Here is a 24,351-nt window from a genome sequence, read left to right on the forward strand (position 1 = left end):
TAAAGAAAAAAGTATTTAATTAGAATATTTCATTCATTCAGATCTAGGATGTTCCCTTTATTTTTTTGAGCAGTGTATTTTCTCTAGCTTACCAAGCCATGAAAATGACTCCCCATGAGGGTATAGTGTACCCATCTCTAGTGTTGGAGAGAAAAGACAAGTTAGATCCAAAATAGTGGACAATATCACATAAAATAACCTGGTACTCATGAGTGTAAATAAAGATTATATTTATTCATTTTGGAAGAATCTCAGTTCATGCAATTTTACAGCACATGTAAACAAGATAACTTGAACAGATGTTAAATGTGCACATATTTCCTATTTTCTTTGCATCAAATAATTGAGTGTACAGTAATAAGCTGAATGACTGTTATATGGATAGCTTTTTCATATATATATTTGCATGATTAACTCTTTGCTCAAGCTCAACTTAGAATGTAGCCATGAGAAACATTGATAGATGGAAAAGAGAAAGATATTATTGCTTTAGGGATCAATGTGTAATCGTGCCCTTTATTTTACCCGGACCAGTCAACAAGGCCAGACACACTTAAGACAAACCCAAAATTACAGATACATACACAGGCTTTCAGGTTTCCTTTCATGCATACACACAAACACGTGCAAGCACAGTCCCTGATCAGGAATGCTTTCTTTTAAGGAATAAGATTCTAAGCCTGAGGATAGTACACGACTTGGTGTACTCATGTGAAGAAGGAATAATTTCCCATTTTGTGAGATCAGTGTGTGTGTGTGAGATATATATATATATATAATATATATATAGTACCAATCAAAAGGTTTGGACACCACCTACCCATTGAATGGTTTTTCGTTACTTTTACTATTTTCAACATTGTCGAATAATAGTGAAGACATCAAAATGATAAAATAACATATGGAATCATGTAGTAACCCAAAAAAGTGTTAAAAAACTCCAAATCTATTTTATATTTGTGATTCTTCAAAGTAGCCAACCTTTGCCTTGACAGCTTTGCACACTCTTGGCATTCTCTCAACCAGCTTCAAGAGGTAGTCACCTGGAATGCATTTCAATTAACAGGCATGCCCTGTGAAAAGTTAATTTGTGGAATTTCTTTCCTTCTTAATGCGTTTGAGCCAATCAGTTGTGTTGTGACAAGGTATGGGTGGTAAACCGAAGATGGTCTTTTACCAAATAGGGCTAAGTCCATATTATGGCAAGAACAGCTCAAATAAGGAAAGAGAAACAGAAGTCCATCATTACTTTAAGACATGAAGGTCAGTCAATACAGAACATTTCAAGAACTTTGAAAAATGTGCAGTCTCAAAAACCATCAAGCGCTATGATGAAACTGGCTTTCATGAGGACCACCACAGGAAAGGAAGATCCAGAGTTACCTCTGCTGCAGAGGATGGGTTCGTGAGAGTTACCAGCCTCAGAAATTGCAGCCCAAATAAATGCAACACAGAGTTCAAGAACAGACACATTTCAACATCAACTGTGCAGAGGAGACCGAGTGAATCAGGCATCCATGGTCGAATTGCTGCAAAGAAACCACTACTAAAGGACACCAATAAGGACACCAATAAGAAGAAGAGACTTGCTTGGGCCAAGAAACACGAGCAATGGACATTAGACCGGTAGAAATCTGTCCTTTGGTCTGATGAGTCCAAATTTGAGATTTTTGGTTCCAACCGCCGTGTCTTTGTGAGACGCAGAGTAGGTGAACAGATGATCTCTGCATGTGTGGCTCCTACCGTGAAGCATGGAGGTGGTGGTGTGATGGTGCTTGGTGACACAGTCTGATTTATTTAGAATTCAAGGCACACTTAACCAGAATGGCTACCACAGCATTCTGCAGTGATACGCCATCCCATCTGGTTTGAGCTTAGGGGCCTATCATTTGGTTTTCAACAGGACAATGCCCCAGTGCTGCATCAGATGACCTGGCCTCCACAATCCCCCAACCTCAACCCAATTGAGATTGATTGGGATGAGTTGGACTGCAGCGTGAAGGAAAAGCAGCCAACACCAGGTGAAGCTGGTTGAGAGAATGGCAAGAGTGTGCAAAGCTGTCATCAAGGCAAAGGGTGGCTACTTTGAAGAATCTCAAATATAAAATATATTTAGATTTGTTTAACACTTTTTTGGTTACTACATGATTCCATGTGTTATTTCATAGTTTTGATGTATTCACTATTATTCTACAATGTAGAAAATTAAAAAAGAAAGAAAAACCCTTGAATGACTCTGTGTGTCCAAACTTTTGACTGGTACACACACACATTATATATATATATAAAAATGTAAATAATTAGCTTGCTAAAATAGAATATGAAGAAGGATGCAGAGAAAGAAGGCCATCCACAGTGTTCAGGATGATCTGGAGTCGAGGCAAACATCCTTCTGGTCATGATGGGTAAAGTAACACATTGGGAATCAACAAAATGCTGCATAATCTAGCGACAACCTCAAAGATGCTTTTCATCAAAGGCAATTTCTTTCATGATTTGTTGTCTGTCCGGTACACTGAACGCATCCCATCAAAAAACACTTTGTCCTTCGTTGAGTTCAATCACGTACTTTTCATTGACAAAGTGGTGCTGGCTGTGCATTGGTACAGTGCAGAGCTTAACCCTTCTGTATCAAGTAGATCTCTTCCCCAATGCATTTCCATTCAGCCTCTCACTTACAGTAATGAGAAATGGCAGAGATACTGTGTACTGGACTATGTGCTCAGTTGGCCTCCATGCTCCACGTTTCTACTTGGTCCAAGTATAAAGACATGTGAACCAGACACATTCAGGACAACATGGAAACACACAAAGGTCACTGTTATACAGGACTTCAGGTCTCATCTGGGAGGTTAGAAAGAGATTGCTCACTCTTCAAAGCACACGTGATTTTGTTTACAGAGAGAGATTTAGGACAGAGCTGCATATGCTTCATAAAAGAGGGGTGAGAGCAATTTGGCGTACAGGAGTTGGTGCAAGATGACAACAATCAATGAGTAAAGCCACAACTTCGACCGTGGCTTGAAATAAAATGGAGGTTCATCTTATAAACCACTGGTGCTCTTTTCAAGTAGCGCTATAATTGGCTGTATTTGATGGTACCAAATACATGATCGATAGAACACACCTGTCACTCTCTTTCTGAGAGAACCGTTCCATGTGACCTTTACAAGAAGAACATGAAAAAGAAAAAAAGGACCCTCTATATGTCTAAGCACATTGTCAGAACTTACAAATATATATATCATCAGCAAGTCTAAACAGTTTGATAAATGTAATCTCCCAATATTAACACTTTAATATGTGTTTAACAGGCACAACAGTGTTACCCTGGATAGGAATGTTAGAAGAAAAAACCCATAGAAAATGATCCCTTATGCCATAGCAATGGAGTACAACACTGTTGCTATAGCAACAGATCACAATATAATTCATTATGATCTAAAGGAGGCTAATATGGATACTTTAACTGAAAATCAGAATCATCTTTAAAATCAACTACCTGCAAGTCATAAAAAAAATAAAACAAAAAGGAATCCCCTAACGCTTTGTACAGAATCAGTAGTATTGAGAGCAACCCTCACACATTCCCATAGAGAATGCAGAGACTGCCAGTCCAGCGCAGTAGTTAGTAAGGCCTCGATCGTTTGTGTTGGCAAAAAAAAACAAAAAAAACAAAGTAACAAAAAACATATACATCTGTATTTATCACCTTTCTAGAACTAGAAAACCTTAATATGTGCAAAAATGTAAATCTTACAAATGTGGAATAGGTTGATGATAACTAAAAGTATTATAGGAATGCCATCCATCATCCCCTTCCTGTTTCTACTTAGAGACAGACCGATAGGTGACTGATGTTCCAGGCTGATTGGGTCAGAGTTCACGTCGAATGAACCATCTTCTTTAATTTCTCTATCTCCATCTGAAAGAGACAAGACAGACAGACACACACACACACACACACACACACACACACACACACACACACACACACACACACACAGACGCCATTTTAACTAATTTCTCATGGGAAACCAGCACCGGATGCAATTCTGATGATAACATCATAGCTAACAGTCTCACAGGGAGGTACGCGGGTATCAGATCTTGAATGAAATTAAAGTCTTATTTCCACTTGCGGTCCAATTTAACCCATCCATTCCATTTACAATATTTGTGCAAAACACACTGCCATTTCATGCTCAGTGTCATTTGAATACTAATATACAGGTTGACTGACAACGGCAGAAATAAGCCACCATATGAAAATGTATTGCATTCATCAGAGAAAAGCTCTGACCTAAATGGAATTCAAAGGAGAGAGAGGGAGAGAGTATGCACAGGCCTACCTCCCCTCATTGCTCCTGGGGAGGATGGACAAGGTTGGGATATACTGGGTCCGACTCCGTGGGTAGTGCTTAGGGTTGTTGCGGTGACTTATTATTATTTGACCATGCTGGTCATTTATGAACATTTGAACATCTTGGCCATGTTCTGTTATTATCTCCACCCAGCACAGCCAGAAGAGGACTGGCCACCCCATATAGCCTGGTTCCTCTCTAGGTTTCTTCCTAGGTTTTGGTCTTTCTAGGGAGTTTTTCCTAGCCACCGTGCTTCTACACCTGCATTGCTTGCTGTTTGGGGTTTTAGGCTGGGTTTCTGTACAGCACTTTGAGATATCAGCTGATGTACGAAGGGCTTTTGATTGGACTGTATTACCGCAACACCGGCAGTCACGAGTCAAATTCCACGTGACCGTTTAGTCACGGAAACTAGGCTTCTCCAAGTGCTGATGATAGTCATTAGTAGCCTACCAAACCTGCTAACTGCCTAGTAGTCAGCACTCTTGTCAATCTAATCACTATGACAATGCAAATCTAATCAAAATTAAATAAAACAATTAATGAGAGCCCATGAGCTCATGTGGCACAACATTTCTATAGGCTAGCTATGCAATTGAGTGAGAAAACAGGTTAGGCCTACTATATATATTTATCAACTTTCCTAATATTAAGCACATTGCTTTGCAACAGGCGTATTGTATTCCTGGCAGCATTCAAATGAAAAAGCTCCTCAATTTGCTATTTAAGTGCATAGATGAGATGTATTTTTTCCCCCTGCCCCTGTTCTGAGACAGGTGTGTGATAACAGTCCATTCTAAATCAAAACTAATTTCACAAATATATTATTTAGTATATGTAAAGGCAAGATTAAATTAAGAATAGTCTGATGGGGGACAACATTAGCCGATCACTTGTGAATGATGCCCAGCTTGCGTGCAATAAGGCAAGAAACAGATCATATATTTTATTTGCGACTTTTTCATATAGTCGCACACCTCATGAAGCCTAGCCCAGAGGCCTATATGTTTTGATAAGGTTTGCATCCCAACTAAAGTGGCCAAATAACTTCTTAAAAATAAGCAGATTCATCCAATTTACAACCGATGTAGAGCCTAACTGGCGTATCCTGCTTATAGCCTACTGCCGTGTGCGCATTGCTGCGCTTATAATGTGAAGAAACAGCCTCATAGTTTACCAACATTTTCAACTAAACGTTCTGCTTTGTTGCTTTTAAACATTTTTTTGATGCAAGTGGTTGTATTAATATGGGATCTATCGCATCCCACAACTGTCCCAGACTATGTTTGGAATATTTATCTCACACAGAAGGACAATAGGATGTCAACTTCTGTACTATGGGGGATAGTAGATTGACAGGCTATTGCGTTTGCTGTTCGTTAGACCTACTCATCTTGTTGGCTGACAAAAAGATTGACATTTCTTCTAACATTTTCAATATGCGCCTCAGAATTAGGTAAGGAAGCACGCAGTTGCGTCCCCGATGTGTCTGTCTTCTCTTGTAGCCTGCTTCAGAGCTGAGATGCCTGTGAGAAGGACCCGATCATGTGACAGGCATTGGCTAATAAGAGTTGTGAGTGAGAGGTGCTTCAGAGCACGGCAATTGGCTGCCGGAAGAAGGGAATTATAATTATTATATTCAGCTCAAGGGCACAACGGCCATTGCCCCCAAAAGGCATGGATTTTTTTGTGTGCATTGCTGCCGTGGAAATTCTAGGTATTATCATGTGCTCATTATCATGTGCTAATTATCATGTGCTTGTCAAATTGTGAATGAGAGACTGATGAAGAGTGTGCAGCCTGTGCAAGAAACAATACAGATCTCAAATCATCATCATTAGAGTCACAACATGCAGCCTTAGAATGTATCATACATCTTAACATATAGCCCAACTTTGTATCACAAATAAAGTTGCATAAATAACTCCAAATTAAGCAAATAGGAGGACCTGTTTCTAGGTTAATCGCATGTGCACACTCACTCAGAAATTGTTTGGAGAAATTATAATTTAGATTTTATTCAGCTATGTTCAATTGTATTCTTCATACTATAAAAAAAACTATAAAATAATGCAACGGAATTCAAAGCAAATGTCCGTTAAATGAACTAGTGTAGCCCACAGCCGTATGGCATTACCAGATCAGGGCCTAACATAAGGACAACTCAGAGTATGCTATTCTGTTCTTCTGAAATATACTACATTTTCTTCATATCATGTTTCCTTAAACCTGACAAAAATGAATCCTGGATTTATTGTGATGGTGTAGGCTGTATTACATGGATCTATTGTGATGGTGTAGGCTGTATTACATGGATTTATTGTGATGGTGTAGGCTGTACTACATGGATTTATTGTGATGGTGTAGGCTGTATTACATGGATTTATTGTGATGGTGTAGGCTGTATTATATGGATTTATTGTGATGGTGTAGGCTGTATTACATGGATTTATTGTGATGGTGTAGGCTGTATTACATGGATTTATTGTGATGGTGTAGGCTGTATTACATGGATTTATTGTGATGGTGTAGGCTGTATTACATGGATTTATTGTGATGGTGTAGGCTGTATTACATGGATTTATTGTGATGGTGTAGGCTGTATTACATGGATTTATTGTGATGGTGTAGGCTGTATTACATGGATTTATTGTGATGTGTAGGCTGTACTACATTAATGTATTGTAAAAGTGTAGGCTGTATTACATGGATTTATTGTGATGGTGTAGGCTGTATTACATGGATTTATTGTGATGGTGTAGGCTGTATTACATGGATTTATTGTGATGGTGTAGGCTGTACTACATTAATTTATTGTAAAAGTGTAGGCTGTATTACATGGATTTATTGTGAAGGTGTAGGCTGTATTACATGGATTTATTGTGAAGGTGTAGGCTGTATTATATGGATTTATTGTGAAGGTGTAGGCTGTATTACATGGATTTATTGTGAAGGTGTAGGCTGTATTACATGGATTTATTGTGAAGGTGTAGGCTGTATTACATGGATTTATTGTGAAGGTGTAGGCTGTATTATATGGATTTATTGTGAAGGTGTAGGCTGTATTACATGGATTTATTGTGAAGGTGTAGGCTGTATTATATGGATTTATTGTGAAGGTGTAGGCTGTATTACATGGATTTATTGTGATGGTGTAGGCTGTATTACATGGATTTATTGTGAAGGTGTAGGCTGTATTATATGGATTTATTGTGAAGGTGTAGGCTGTATTTTATTGTGATGGATTTATTGTGAAGGTGTAGGCTGTATTATATGGATTTATTGTGAAGGTGTAGGCTGTATTATATGGATTTATTGTGAAGGTGTAGGCTGTATTACATGGATTTATTGTGAAGGTGTAGGCTGTATTACATGGATTTATTGTGAAGGTGTAGGCTGTATTATATGGATTTATTGTGAAGGTGTAGGCTGTATTACATGGATTTATTGTGAAGGTGTAGGCTGTATTACATGGATTTATTGTGAAGGTGTAGGCTGTATTACATGGATTTATTAGACTTTTTGAAATGTAGATGTTCCAAAAGGTCTGCATCAGTGGCTTGTAAGCTGTGCGTGGAGATGCTAAATGTGTTTGTTAATTAACGGTCAATTACTGTGAGACTGGCAGTTATTTGCTTGTCAATCACCGGCTGACAAAATGTCATGACACCCACAGCCCTACTAGTGCTGAGTAGGGACATGAAGCATTCCACCATGTGTATGAACCTCTGTCTTTCCAGCCCACCTCGCACCCGCTGACTGGACCTGTCAAGCTTACACACTCTGACAAGCTGCGATGTAAAGACAGATACCGTCATCAACTTACCTGCAGGGCCACTCGTTTCAACCTCTCCTCGTCCAGCTCGCTTCTCAGCTCTGCCATCTCTCTCCTGCAAAGCAAATCCTGAATGTTTACAAGGCTCCTCAGAGCTTGAACACATGACAGGCTAGTATCTGATCAACAATAAGATCACATCACCATTACTCTGCCTGAACAGGCTCCACTCGCAAGTTCCAACAGTGACTCGCCTATATACAAGCCGTAGGGCAAAAAAAAAAAAAATAGGACAGTAGCTAAAATACTGCTCTGAAAAAGGTACACAAAGAACAATTTTGACTGATTTATGTAGCTAGCTTTATAATGAAGCTTTATCATCTAAACAAGGCAACATTTGTTTGGACATCTTAACAAAGACATAATGCTTCATTAGAAGAGTACAGAGTAAATAGCAGGAACTGAACAATGCCAGATCTAAGGAAAGTGGCAGTTAGTTACATTTGCTGGGTCTTGAGGAGCTCCACAGACAGCAGCAGTTCTTTCATTTGGCCTCTGAGGTCCTGCAGCTCAGACTTCCGCTCCTCTGGCTCTGCCTTGGGCTTGGTCTCCGCGCAGGGGCCTGGGCTGGGACTTCTGCGGCCAGGGGCTGAAGCCGCACTGGCCTTGAGCCCCTCTGACGGGGATGGGCTGGGCTTGAGGACGGGAGACTGGGAGTGTGAGCTGGCCATGGATGGCTGCGGAAGGAGGAGAGAGGTGTTCTAAAAATATTTTTGCCCCTGGCTGAGACCTCCATTCTGAATGCATTTGACTAATGAATGATGTCAGTGTTTCTTGCTCAAAATGAATCAAGTCAATTCTTCTGGTCATAACATACCGTAAGTTGTCTTCAGCAACCAGCCATGATTGCTAGGAGGGAGCTACAGTAGCCATTTGAAACACTGTTGCAGAGCATTCAGTTTGTACTGTAGCTGCAGAAGGCCATTTCATTTGGATTGAACACAACTGATCCCCTGTTTCTCCCTCTGAAGTTATGTCAGGGGTGCTTTAATATTGTGTTCTCCTGCCTCCCATCACCTCAGGATATCGTTTTCATTCATTTCCTTATTTTCCTCTGCCGAGAGGGTCAACATCTAATTTTAAAGGATTTAAATGTCCAAGGAGCCAAAGGGTATCTTTAGTTCAACCTATAGAAGTTTGTAGCCCACAGTTATGGGGCTTGATGCGCAGGGATTAGACACTCGATTTAAGTGGTACAGATAAACAGCTGGTGCCCCCAGAGTCTGGTGGGTGCTTTGAGAGGGCCTCCAGTGGCACTGGCCTGCCCACACAGAGTCAGCGTGAGGTGCATGTCCGCTTTACTCCGCCACTGGGCATCTGAGGAAACGCTAACAAGACACACACGAGGATGGACATGAAGCTTTCATTAGAAACATGAGGATGCCCCCCTTTGGCCTCTGTAGGACAACTAGCACCGTCTCCCAGTATGACTAAAAATCGGCCTTACATTGGGCCTAGGTGGATTTGTTGGATCGCAAAAGAGCATTATTTTGTGAATGCATGTGAATATCTGCGTGAGTGCGTGTGACTGCATGCGTGTAAATGATTAACTGGACGTATGTGTACGTACATCTTGTGTGACCTCAGGGAGCTTAATGCCAGAGGCTTGCGACTGTGTTGTACTGGAGCCGGTGGGATCAGGGTTCAAGATAAGAGGACTTTCATACAGCAACAGGGTGGCTTACATACAGAGGGAGGGAGGGAGGGACGGCGAGAGGGATGCCAGGAGGAAAACGACCTGGCAGGAGGACAGCGCCTATTAGTGAGGGATTGCCCAGAGGAACTGAGAGAGGTCTCAATGATTTAACAGAAGATCACAAGACGGTTGCAGTTTTCCGAGGATGTATTAGTTAATATCTATAGACAAACCTGACTCAGTTTCTGAACGGAGACATATATTTTGCTGTTCTTTTTGGAGTGTTGTATCCTCTATATTAATTCCTTGCTGAGTGCAAATATTGGCTGAAGTGACTAATTTGCAGCAATAGCATCCATTTGGGATGATTTGTATTGGAATAGAGATAGATCTAATGTGCATTTGGGCCACTGATTCAGACTCAGAAAACTTTATTGCCATACATACAAAACAGTTGTTCTGGAATGAGGTTGGTGTAACACACATACAAGTTCAATACAGGTTAGACACTAACCAATGCAATCAGACACGTCAATGTCATTGTTACCTTTCTTGCGTCTATCAACTTTGGCTTGGGGCGGTCCTCTTCGTCAAACATGAAGGTTTTCTCCACGCTGATGTCCTTGTTTGGCTGAGAAGACAAAAATACAAAACAGGTCTGCTCAGTAGTTGACACACCTTGCCAGACATCCTCAAACAGACAGACTCACAGACACACTCACAGACACAGGCTGTTTCTAAAGGAAAGCTTTCACATTACTCTTCAGGGAACTCAGTCAATCTCAGACAAATCGGAGCGACCTGACAGCTCTCCTCTCAGCCCTTCATGTAACTCAAATGTCTGCTATTCTTTTCATGTAACTCAAATGTCTGCTATTCTTTTCATGTAACTCAAATGTCTGCTATTCTTTTCATGTAACTCAAATGTCTGCTATTCTTTTCATGTAACTCAAATGTCTGATGTCTTTTCAAGTGGACATGTAGCAACCTATTCCCAATCTCACATCAACTCCCCTGACCCATCATGAGGTTCAGATAAGGTGCGATATCTGTGTATGAAATGCGGTGATGTACATTTGCTGTTCAGATAGGGCCCGCCAGCCAAATGTGTTTTTGAGAGGAATTTGATGTGCAAACGTAATGTATGGAGCGAGACTAACGTGTGTGGTTTTACAAGTCTGTGTGCAGAGTTGTGTCCTCAGTAGCGTGTTGGTATGTCAGTGTACTCACAGAGTGGCCTCCTCCAAACTGAGCGGGAAGCCTCTTGCCAGCCATCTTTGGTCTGTTAGCGGTGGGGTGAGACAGCTTCTCCGAGGTAGATGACAGATCATCAAAGCTCATCAGGTCTTCAAGAAACAGACCGAGACAGATACAGAGGGAGAGGAGTATAGAGAAAAGTAAATAACAAAACTTTTCTTTACAAATGCAGACAGCAGAAAGATCCTAGGCTTTTCATGAAATGGAACAAAGAACTGGACAGAAATAAGACGCTGCAACCAAAACCACTGAACAGTAGTTGTTATTCTATCGCCTTGTGTTTTGCTTTCAATGAGAAATAGAATAACACACAGGTTTTTCATCTGAAGAGACACAGTTCTGGGAAGAAGACCAACTAAGGAATGGGGCTGTAATCACATTTCATTGAGAATTGTACACACTGAAACCGTATGTATGACAATCTTTGAGAAAAACATGCAAGTAAGCACTATATAGTCCTACGGGTAACACGTAATAAACCATTTATAAAATTGTGTGATCACCATTTATTAATCATTACTCCCACACTTACAAACCATTTAGTAAGCATTACTCCCACACTTACAAACCATTTAGTAATCATTAGTAAAGTAGTAGTTTTTGCAGTCCCTAAAGTGAGCACGATTTATATAAATACTTCATGTTTTGAGTGACCTGCAATTTCTCACAAAAAAATGGGCATGCCATTGGTAGACATTCCAGCAATACCCGGTAAAGGAATAAGCAGAACGTTTAAGGAAAGATACACAAATGTGAGAATAACTAGCTTAGTAACAATAACAAATGCGGGAGTAATAATTCATACTTTTTTTTTTCATTGCCTTAAAAATGGATTATTAGGTACCCTTCAAATGACGTGTTAACGTTCTATATAAAGACTATAGGCAGGACTTTTAGTAACATTACAGAACTCCCAGGGGAGTGAAGTTGACATAAAGGAGAATGAGGAGTGTTTTCCCCTGCTTGTTTTCACACCCTAATCCCACGGGGCTAATGACCTATGGTTTTAGCAGCTCTTTTGATGCTTTTAGTGAAGTGGGTCACAGACACGACTCCCCAGGAAACTTCTACCTCCCATGATGACATGATTCTAAGAACTCACCTCGCCTAAACTCCCTGGTCTTCCCTTAGCTCGATCTCCATGCCTTTATCTCTTCCTAAAAGCTTTTCTCTTGTGTATTCCTGTTTGTGATTGTCCTTGGCATGAAATGAGAGGTGATGTAAACATAGCCAACCTCCCTCCCTCTTTCTCATCCTCTTTTATCCCTTCATCCTCCTCCTCTCTCCCTCTATTATCCAAAAACCTATTCACCCATGGGTTTAGAGGATTAAATCAACACATTAGCGACACAAACTCTAAAAATAAAAACAAAGTATTTTAGTAATTTGGGATTTTACGGAGCTGTCAATATATCTTACAGCATTTGATCATGTGTTACAGTAAGCTTGAATTGCTTCAGAGAGGAAATCGTGATGCTGAAATTAAACCAGTCGACTTTGAATGCGTTTCAGAGTTTACGGATGTCTCATTTTGCATCTGTGATGAGGTGTGAATCTACCGGTACGTGTCAAAGGGCAAACCAAACACACAGAATATGCAGAATGTTAGTAAAAAACTAAGCTCTTAATGGGCACATAAAGGGTACTGGACTTTTTAAATGTTGGAAGGAAAAATGGAAAAGAATGTCCCCGAATCAACCTTTAAAGAAAAAAGAACAAAGGCAACAGTAAACATGTCGTCGCCCACAAATGAATATCTGAATGATTAAAAAGGGGTTTCAGCTCATCCCCCTCTTTTTAGGTCAGTGTTTCCTGTTCTTGGGAACATTACTCCAACAGCCTGTTGTGGCAGGAGGAGTAATCCACAACTCCAATATGGATCTACTGCACTAATCCTCAGTTTAGATAGAACACCATCAGCCAGTAGCAACTCATCCCAAAACTCAATTAAAAACACAGAGGGACCTATTGCAGAATGCTACACACACACACAACTGGTGCTGGTGGTACGCAGGAGAGAACGACTGCCACCTCTCATTGAAGCCACAGAGGTTAAAGGCTGACCCTGGTACTGCAGGCAGTTAGCATCCCCCATTCTAGTGATTGGAAAAATGGCAATCTTTATGGTCAATCTCCGTGCAAATAAAAAAATGTTTAGAAGACAATCATGGTACCAATAATTGCTTCTAATACACCAGATGTCCTTGAACTGATTTAGTTGCTAATGGCAGCCTACGGTACCTCGATCTGCCTCAGTTACTCAATGAGAGGGAGCAGCACTGAGCTAGCCTGCAACATCACTCCCCAGAGTAGCTCTAACCGCACATGTTATGCCTCCATGAGACGCCATCTTAACCGACTTCATTCGGCTTCAATGCACTATTGAGTCTTCACATAAGAATGAATGGTGTCACGTGGTCGATGGCTTTGTCCATTGATATTCAGTCATTGGTGGTACTCCACATGGACAGGCACACAGACACTTTAAATGGGACACAGTGGAGGGCCATAAACAACTAGTGGGGGTCATAACTGTAGGTAGGTACTGCTAATGGATGCAAAAACAATAAGGTCTGCACACACTGAAGAAAAGTTGCCCCCCTCCCTCCCATTAATTGTGAAAGAAGAAGTGTTGTCTGGGTGAGGGAAATGCTGTAAATTAAGAGGACTCAATCTATGTTGAAAGATGACATTTAGGATTAAAATAAATACCGATTTGATGTCATACAAGCAAGCCAAACACCCGTGAGTCCAAATATGCACATCCCATTCTCCATATCATGTCATATACAGTGTCAACATTTATGATCACTGTGTTCGATGTATAGTTAAAAGATGGCATCGTGTCATACCCTGGGATGTTCTGAACACAATGAGCTTGTGTGTGTCTATTGTGACAAGCTTTCAAATTATGCCCTCCTGACCCAGATCACCATTTAAAATGGACCGTTCTAGGATTGCGTAAACAACAACAGCAATTGTGTGGATGGCGGGGATGCAGGCTTGTGTTCCAAACAAAACTACAAGTGAGCTTGTTCTAGTTCCTCAACAGCGCAGCTAGGAGAGTTTAAAAAAAAACACCTTGTGACTCTTCTTTGAGTCATTGAAACCTCCAAACTGTGCTCTTTTAATTGCCACCATGCTTATGCATTTTCATATTTCTTCTGTAAGAAACATTTAAATGCAGCCCTATCAATATAGGCCAAATCCCACAAGTGTAAAGGAACTTTATTTTACCACAGCTATATAGACTTAACTGGTTTTATGCATTTCATTAACATTTTTATTTAAACAGGTGTCAGAGTCGTGTGTATAGGTGGCAGGGAAGTCAAGCGCAGGAGAGTCAAACGGAGTCTCTTAATATAAGTCCACTTAACATGCTCCAAACACTAAATACGTACATACATAAACAAACATGGGTACGAGGACCCGTTGCGCACCTATACAACATAAAACAACACTTGACATAAAACAATCTCTGACAAAGACATGAGGGGAAACAGAGGGTTAAATACACAACAGGTAATGAATGGGATTGAAAACAGGTGTGTGGGAAGACAAGACAAAACAAATGGATCAATGATGGCTAGAAGGCCGGTGACGTCAACCGCCGAGCACCGCCCGAACAAGGAGAGGCAACGACTTTGGCAGAAGTCGTGACAACAGGCAAATTCTTATTTACAATAACGGCCTACACCGACCGGCCAAACCCGGACGACGCTGGGCCCATTGCGTGACGCCCAATAATGGCCGGTTGTGATACAGCCTGGATTCGAACGAGGGTGTCTGTTGCCTCGTCAGACTGCTGCGCCACTCAGGAGGTTATACGCATAAAGAAACATTCAACCTAAGAAGCTGGAAGTGCATATATGGTTTTATAGATGAAATGTGACCCTGTGTTTGGAGCAAGCTGTGCATAACTAATAATGATGTCACGGAGCTGTATAATCGTGAAGTATATATATATATACCGCCGGTGCTCGGCGGTTGATGTCACCGGCCTTCTATATATATATATATATATCATTGCATGCCTTGTTAAAAATGTTTTACTGCTAGGAATTTCTTCTAAATAAAAAGTGGAGCCATTACATACCCATGTCAAGGGCTTTGTCCCCCCAGTCACCCGACAGTGTTTTTGGTTTGCTGGGTAACGTTGGCTCAAAATCAGACTTTGGAAGTGTGGAAGGCACCTCTCCATTGTGCCTGTAGAGGAGGGGGATAACAACAATAACAGCAGCAAAACATTACTAGAGCTGTGAACAGTAGTGGCAGTAATACAATCCTGATGGCTGGAGTTATAGGTACATTACGTTAGGAATGCAACTGGATTTCAAAAAGGCCTTTGTGCTACACGTTGAGACTTAAATAGCAAAACAGGAAAGATAATTTTCAGCGTGAATGCAATCATTTCGAAGCCATAAACAAATGCCTGAAACTAAATATACTGGTTATTAATATTGTTGTAGTTTGAAGCTGTTCGTCCTCAAATGCATCTATACCACCTCAGCAGACGATCCATCTACATCGTATACGTTCGACTAGTTTCTAGAGTATACAGTACCTGCCTGGCACCTTGGCCTCACTCAAACCTGGACTGCTCAGCTGGAGCGGGTCCAGAAGGGAGCGTGCAGAACAATTCTGGGCGAGTCGTACACCAGCTATGAGGAAGCCCATGAAACCTTAGGAATCATGTCCCGGGAGAACTGATGGAAGCAGATCTGCCTGACATTTGCCAAATCTCGGCAGAGCTCCCAGTTTGCACACTGGCTCCCCCCAACGAGACAGCAGGTCACTGGACGTAACCCACAACAGCCATAAACTGAACACTCCCATGACAGACAAGCTGCTATCAGAACTCTCCCATCCCATACTTCCCTAAACTGATCAACACACACCATACAGCCCAGATGCCTAAGAAATGCCTACATAACAACTCTTGTATTTTATAAAGTGGTCACCTTGCTATTGTTGCTTTGTATACATTGCATATTTTAAATGGTACCATATTAAACATTTATGCTAGTTTAGGATTTTACTATTGTACTATTAGGATTGTAAATTGGTGTACAACTTAGTCTATGACTGCGAATTTGCCAATAAAACCTACTACTGCACAATGTTGTCCTTCCTCAAGTGAATATCCAATATGAACAAAGGGAAAGCTGGAAGAACAGGGGGACGGGTAGAAGGATGGGAGGCTTACTTGGCCCCTAGGGAGGGTGCGAGAGGCTTGTCTGGACGTTTTGGGGGGAGGACGCCTGGTTTACTCTTGCCTGGCGGGGGGACAGGTTTCTTGGGTGGGACCAGAGGGGCAGTAGGCTTTGACAGTTTTTGATCGGTCTTGTCACCTTCACACACAGAGAGAGACAGAGAGAGAGACAGAGAGACAGAATGATCATTGTGATAAAATATTTCACATTGTATGCACAGTACTGTATACATTTCAAGATCATGGAGGTTGCACGAGGTCCTGGTTGTTTTAGGCACATTCATTCTTCATTCTCAGCTGCCAGGACATGTAAGCATCAACTATTCCCAGGGATATTCCACTGAAATATTAAAATAGACAACCCCTACTCTCATTAGGGAAATGCTTCATTCCTGACAGAGAAATAAACAAACAAACAACGCTGTGACAAATTATTCATATGCATAGAGGGCGATAAGATATGCAAAGCACGAACAAGTGTAAAACAGCAACGTGTTTCTTTTAGCTAATCGAGGCCTAGAGAGAAGGGAAGTGTCACCGTGTCCCTGAAGTCATCCTTTGAACGGGGTTAGTGCCAGGGCGAAGGAAAGATTTTCAGCCACCCTGAGGACTGCCAGTGACATCACTTCTGTAGCGTACAGTGAATGTGTGTAAGTGTAGCACTTCACGTTAATACCAAAGCGCCTTCGTGCATGAAATGGGCAAATGTGCAAGAAGCCCAGATGTAAGCCAAAAACAGACACATAATCTAGGCTAAAGGACTGCTAATAAAGGCCTGTCACAATAGATTGCCTGGAAGAAAAAACATGCAGTAGCCGTCCGCTCACTGTCACATTGTCCCTCCATTTACCCTGATGACATCATAACGCTACATGCAAATAACATTTTTAACTAGGCAAGTCAGTTAAGAACACATTCTTATTTACAATGACGGCCTACCCCGGCCAAACCCGGATGACGCTGGGCCAATAGTGAGCGGCCCAATGAGACTCAGACTTAAACCCTGGTGCTACGATAGATATAAAAAGCAAAGGGAATTTTAGGCTGAATCTAAAAGAAAACTTACATTAAACTCATGAAAAGCTAAACACTTAGGCTAAATGTATATTTTTGTTAATTACCTGACACTTTTATCCAGAGTTACTAAGTAAAAATAAAGTACAGGACATATAAATTAGAAGTGAATTAATAAATATATGCTGAACAAAAATAAACACAACATGCTACAATTTCAAAGAGTTTCAGTTCAAATAAGGAAATCAAATCAATTGAAATAAATTCATTAGGCCCTAATCTATGGATTTCACATGACTGGGAATACAGAAATGCATCTGTTGGTCACAGATACTGTACCTTAAAAAAAAAAGTAGGGGCTTGGATCAGAAAACCCGTCAGATTCTGGTGTGACCATTTGCCTCATGCAGCGCGACACATCTTAACAGAGTTGATCAGGCTGTTGATTGTGGCCTGTAGAATGTTGTCCTACTGCTCTTCAATGGCTGTGCGAAGTTGCTGGAACATGCTCAATGGGTGACATGTCTGGTAAGTGTGCAGGCGAGACATTTTCAGCTTCCAGGAAATGTGTACAGGTCCTTGCGACATTGGGCTGTGCATTATAATGCTGAAACATGAGGTGATGGTGGCGGATTATTGGCACGACAATGGGCCTCAGGATTTCATCACGATATCTATGTGCATTCAAATTGCCATCGATAAAATGCAATTGTGTTCGTAGCTTATGCCTGCCCATACCATAACCCCACCATGGGGCACATTGTTCACGTTGACATCAGCAAATCATACATGTGTTCCGGCGTTGTGAGGCCGGTTGGAAGTACTGCAAAATTCATTCTCTAAAACACCGTTGGAGGCGGCTTATGTTAGAGAAATTAACATTCATTATCTGGTAACAGCTCTGGTGGACATTCCTGCAGTCAGCATGCCAAATGCGCACTCCCTTAAAACTTGAGACATCCATGGAATTATGTTGTGTGACAAAACTGCACATTTTAGAGAGGCCTTTATATTGTCCCAAGCACAAGGTGCACGTGTGTAATGATCATGCTGTTTAAAATCAGCTTCTAGATATATGCCACAACTTGGCAAAGTTGCAAAACAAATTTGTGCACAAAAGTTTGAGTGTTGGACTGTGCACGTTTTGTGCATATGGAACATTTTTGGGATATTTCAGCTCATGAAACATGGGACCAAAATGTTATAGGTTGCGTTTATATTTTTGTTCAGTGTATATTAGGCTTCTGGTTTTCTGGACTCACATAATGTGCCGTTAGCACGGCGGTCCAACATGATTCAAGCCTGTCTCGAGGTTGAGATACATCTGCACACACAAGCTGCTGGTTCCGGAACTAATTCATTGATATCACCTTAACCCCGTGAGCTATGAAATGTTCCTATTGATGGGTACTTAAACACTGCATGACTGATTATAACACTAAGTACTCAAATACAATGACATTTTATGTAACTCTTATTTGTCACATGCTTCGTAAACAACAGGTGTAGATTAACAGTGAAATGCTTACTTAGGGCACATCCCAACAAAGCAGAGAGAAAGAAAATAGAGACATAATAGAAAAATAATGATACAAGGAATAAATACACAATGAGTAATGATAACTTGGCTAAAAACACAGGGTACCAGTACCGAGTCGATGTGCAGGGGTATGAAGTAATTGGAGGTAGACATGTACAATATTAGGTTGGGATAAAGTGACTAGGCAACAGGATAGATAATGAAGAGTAAGAGCAGCGTGTGCAATGAGTAAAAAAATAAGTGTAAAAAGGGTCAATGCAGATAGTTAACCAATAGCTACTAGAACTAACTGTTTAGCGGTCTTATGGCGTGGGGGTAGAAGCTGTGCATGGTCTTGTTGGTTCCAGACTTTAATTGGAAAAATGAATGTTACTGTGTGAATTTAATTGCCATGTTTGGATTGTTTCAAGAGTTCAGAAAGAGTTATGAATGTTGATATGTTTCATTGTACTGCAAGTGCTACGGGTTTAGTGATACAGAGAAATGGTGTTATTCTGTTCGTCGGAAGGCAGATAGTTCAAAGAGGGTTGTGTTCTTACTGTATCATACAGTGTTGAGGTGTGGTGATTAGATTAGAGAATGCATGTGACGTTTGTTTGAATGTTTTTGGTCATGCAAAGTGATGTTAATTAGACGATGGGAGATACTGGGATTTGGCGCTTTAGGAAGAATAAAAGCTGGGTTTAAACATCAGGAGAACGGTTTACCAATGACGCTATGATCGTTTGTATGTCATACAGGTGAAATAGTTTTTCCTTCTTTTTACAGTGAAGATTTCTGGTATATACTTTTTTCGTATTGGTATTGTGTAACTGTAAAACATCAGATTACTTTTAAATGGATACGAACTGTAGTCCTCACATTTGAATAATATTCCTTGAATTATTTGGTGAAATGTCTAATGGTAAATTTGATTCACAATTTACATAGCATATATGCTTGGTCTCTGTGTATCTCTGAGCTAAGGTTTACGCAATAATTGAATGCGAAGACATCGATTGCAAGATATTAGCTCCTTGTTGCTTGGCCTCTTAATAATTGCAAAACGGTAAACCTAGACACGTGCATTTTATAGTATTCCGAGTGGCGGCGCAAAGGCTAGCAACCTTGACTATACCCCCTGGATACGATTATGGACCTAAAGCAGTCACAGGATAATGGAGTCAGATTGATGTGTAGTTTATTATTACTATATTCAAACTAAATGTTTGGATCATTTCCATCCACCTACATAATAGTGACTCATCCAATTGATTGGGGATGCTCTATATCACACTACAGAAATAGTGTGGTCTACATCTTATCATGAAGTATTCTAACTCAGGTGAGCAGAAACTCGAGACTTCTTTAACATATGATGGAAGTTTGCTTGTCCACAAAAATGATGGAAGTAATATTGAATCACGATTGATTCACAATTGATTGATTCACCATTGAATTACGTAAAAGTGTTGCAGAGACTGAGTATACAAAAAGGGCCTGAAAACAAAACACACACACACACACACACAAAAGTAAGTCAGAAGACAGGCCTGTGATATGTCTTCAGCAGATAGATCCACCTCCTTGTTTCTTATAATAAGTGACTAATTACAGAGACAACTTAATCACCGTGTTAACGGCACACTCACAACAAACACTTTGTCCAACCTTACGTCTGACAATTGTTAACAACCTCTCCAGCCTTCTTACGCAAATCAGTGTTCCCCTTCGCTTCCCCTCTCTCAAATCATAGATGAGGCCCAATCCAGTTGACTTATTTGATTAGTTCCCTGGCATTAGAGTGTGTTAACTGTAAACATGAACATCCCAGAGACGTTGGTCAGGAAGCTGACTGCCTGTTCATAAAACATGCTGAAAAAGTAGCACATTGCTGTCGAGCAACAGCGTCTCAGTGACACAATTCACATTAAAATACCAGACAATGGGCTGCAGCTGAATGTTCTGAAACCAACAGGGATTATGGCTGGGCGATATGGCCTAAAAATCACATCATGATTCTTTTCAAACTTATGGGCAATTCACAAAATCTATCTAGATTTTTTTTAAACATTCTCTCTAAATAAGCTCAGTTGCACAATTAAAAGGTAAAAACAACATTTGTTACAAATTTAACCAGAAATATGCACAATGCACTAAATGACCAACATCTGGTAGCAGGCAATTTAGAAAACAAGCCCACCTGGTAGTGAGTAACCAGCTAATTGTTATATTTAAAGTCTGCCCACTAGGATCTATTTGCTTGCTAACAATGAATACACCCTCCTGTCAGTCTCCAACTGTTTGAACAACAGTCTGTTCACTTTGTTAAGATGTTGAAATCAGCGGCCTACCTGGATACGGTGCTTATTTCTCAGAATGAGAACAAGTTGCCAATTCCTTATACACACACACACATTTATATGCTCATTGTACATTTATAAAACAGACTACTTCGGAAAGTATTCAGACCCCTTTACTTTTCCCACATTTTGTTACGTTACAGTCTTATTCTAAAATGGATTAAATAAATAAATACAAATCCTCAGCAATCTACACAAAATACCCCATAATGACAAAGTGAAAACAGGTAGGAAATTTCTGCAAATGTAATAAAAATAAATAAATTGAAATGCCTTATTTACATAAGTATTCAGATCCTTTGCTATGAGACGCGAAACGCAGCTCAGATGCATCCTGTTTCCATTGATCATCCTTGATGTTTCTCCAACTTTATTAGAGTCCACCTGTGGTAAATTCAATTGATTGGACAAAAGACACCTAAAGACTCTCAGACCATGAGAAACAAGATTCTCTGGTCAGATGAAAGCAAGATTGAAATCTTTGGCCTGAATGCCAAAAGTCACACCTGGAGGAAACCTGGCAACATCCCTACTGTGAAGCATGGCGGTGGCAGCATCATGCTGTGGGGATGTTTTTCAAAGGCAGGGACTGGGAGACTAGTCATGATCGAGGCAAAGATGAACGGAGCATAGTACAGAGCGATCCTTGATGAAAACCTGCTCCAGAGTTCTCAGGACCTCAGACTGGGGCGAAGGTTCACCTACCGACAGGACAACGACCCTAATCACACAGCCAAGACAATGTAGGAGTGGCTTCGGGACAAGTCTCTGAATGTCCTTGAGTGGGCCAGCCAGAGCCCAGACTTGAACCCAATCGAACATCTCTGGAGACCTCAAAATAGCTCTGCAGCGACGCTCCCTATCTAACCTGACAGAAGTTGACAGGATCTGCAGAGAATGGGAGAAACCCAAATACAGGTGCCAAGCATGTAGCATCATCCCCAAGAAGATTCGATGCTGTAATTGCTGCCAAAGGTGCTTCAACAAAGTACTAAGTAAAGGGTCTGAATATTTCAGTTAAATTAGCAAAAACACATTTTGCTTTATCATTATGGGGTATTGTGTGTAGATTGATGAGGATTATAAAAAAAAATGAATAAGGCTATAACGTAACAAAATGTGTAAAAAGTCAAGGGGTCTGAATACTTTCCAAAGGCACTGTAAGACAGTGGATAAAATGCTGCTAGCGGTATGTGGTACCACAATGCTGTGCACGACAGAAAGTGACCAAAAATGTTCGACAATGTTATTCATTGATACTCTTGTCTTAGTAGGGTCTGCTCTGTTTCAAATTTTGGTACATAATTTGATACATAAAAAGGGTATCATCACAAAAGGTTAAGTTCTCACAGAACAAATCATGTCTCAATGCGTTTCGTTGTCCATACGACCGATTATGTTGGACAAAACCTCAAATGTAAATAGCAAGTTGAAGTTGCTTGTTGTCAGAGAGGAAGACGATCTTTCGTCTTTGTTGCGAGTGGCAGGGGGTGGGGCTTGATGTCTGTGTCTGAGTGGGAAGGTGCGCAGTGCACACAGAACAGAAGGAGCGAAGGAGACAGGACCACACACCTCCAAAGAGATGCATAATGTCTCCTATCATAGAATTTCTATAGGATCAATTATTAAAACCATCCATATTATATGTGAAGTAGAGGCCAAAGTGCCCTCAATTTTCTGATTGCAATTCACTGTACATCTGATTGTCCAATAACTGTGTAAACCACATCTTAATAAAGAGAAGGCTGAAGAGGACACGAGTGTTGTTTTTATCCAAGACGACACAACGTGTGAAGTGAAAAGATGACTGTTCTCCTCTAATAACCTGTGGTAGGATATTCTATGGTCAGGTAGGCATAGCAGGACTGGTGCAGCTGCTGCTCACTGACTAAGTGAGGAGACCAAAAGGATATTGGCATCATCATTTCCCTACAAGTGGATCAACTGTCAACACAAACACTACAAGGATGTGAATCCCTGTGTTTCTCTTGATCTGTATGACAGGTGTCTGTCTTGAGTCTAGACCCTTGGGATCAGCTTTAGTGAGCATATACAGTTAGTTAGTCATGAAGTTATTCGTGTGATTTTAAGAGGGGCCCAAACACAAAGGCAAATGTCAAAATGACAGCTTACATCTTCCAGGTGCAAATGCTCAAGCCAGAGCAAACTCGTCATTGGTGTGAAAAGACTAATTTATACTATACGGAGACTAAAGGTTTGGCACGTAGCAGTGTCGCAATATCGCTTTTTCGTAACTACACACACAACCACAACAGGGCCAGGTTGTGTAGTAACACTAATATAAAAATGTATGTGATATCTGAGAGAATGTGACCGGTGTGAGCCTATTGACCTCCTCTGGAGAGCCACGTCCCTTGGAGCTGATTGGAAGGTGGGAAGTGTTGGCAGCACCCAGAGAGGAGAGGGGAAAGGTTTCTCATCCCTTAATGGGAAAGGGCAGGTAGGTGGAAGGATGGGGAAGAGGGCGAACTTTACCTCGGTCCTCAGGATACGGATGCAGGGGCTTCTTGTCAGCCAACGGGACCTCGGGTTTGCGAGCTGAAAAGAGAAACATGTTCCTGTTGGTTAGTAACGTCCTCCTCTCTTAACAATCGCTCTACGAGTCTGAGGACAGCCACTCGTACACAGAGCAAACTGAACAGACATTCTGCAAGCAGGAGGAGGATGTGAGACACTCAAGTGTTTCCTGTGCAGACTAAAAGGGAGAGTACAGAAATCTTTGCTGTGCTCTGCAAGCACCTGAAACTTCAGATAGGAGGCGTTCTTGCAATAAGTATTAACACCATTTGGAAACATGAACCTAAAAGAAGAGAAAACTCAGATTTTTTCCAATCAACACAGGGACACATCAATGATGTCGCTCTCGCTGCTGGTGATTCTTTGACCCACCTCTAAGCAGATGACACCATTCTGTATACCGCTGGCCCTTCTTTGGACACTGTGTTAACTAACCTCCAGACGAGCTTCTATGCCATTCTATGCCAGACGAGCTTCTATGCCATACTCTCCTTCCGTGGCCTCCAACTGCTCTTAAATGCAAGTAAAAATTAAATGCATGCTCTTCAACCGTTGCTGCCCGCACCTGCCCGCCCATCCAGCATCACTACTCTGGACGGTTCTAACTTAGAAT

The 24,351-nt window shown here is 41.0% G+C and overlaps 1 protein-coding gene across 2 annotated transcripts in view; it reads right to left on the bottom strand.

The window, feature by feature from the left end:
- Window positions 1–213: 213 nt before the first annotated feature.
- The window catches only part of cd2ap (CD2-associated protein), an 83,446-nt gene continuing 59,308 nt past the window's right edge, over window positions 214–24,351 (bottom strand). For both annotated transcript variants that reach the window (XM_029631475.2, XM_029631473.2), the window contains exons 12-19: window positions 23,697–23,759; window positions 16,299–16,443; window positions 15,189–15,298; window positions 11,066–11,181; window positions 10,383–10,466; window positions 8,641–8,876; window positions 8,191–8,254; window positions 214–3,925 (exon numbers count right to left, since the gene is read on the bottom strand). In XM_029631475.2, coding sequence (XP_029487335.1) covers window positions 3,884–3,925; window positions 8,191–8,254; window positions 8,641–8,876; window positions 10,383–10,466; window positions 11,066–11,181; window positions 15,189–15,298; window positions 16,299–16,443; window positions 23,697–23,759 — 860 coding nt within the window. In that variant the 3' untranslated portion in view covers window positions 214–3,883. The remainder of the gene's footprint in view (window positions 3,926–8,190; window positions 8,255–8,640; window positions 8,877–10,382; window positions 10,467–11,065; window positions 11,182–15,188; window positions 15,299–16,298; window positions 16,444–23,696; window positions 23,760–24,351) is intronic.

Source organism: Oncorhynchus nerka, linkage group LG24 (genome assembly GCF_034236695.1).
Source record: "Oncorhynchus nerka isolate Pitt River linkage group LG24, Oner_Uvic_2.0, whole genome shotgun sequence".
NCBI classification, from domain to species: domain Eukaryota; kingdom Metazoa; phylum Chordata; class Actinopteri; order Salmoniformes; family Salmonidae; genus Oncorhynchus; species Oncorhynchus nerka.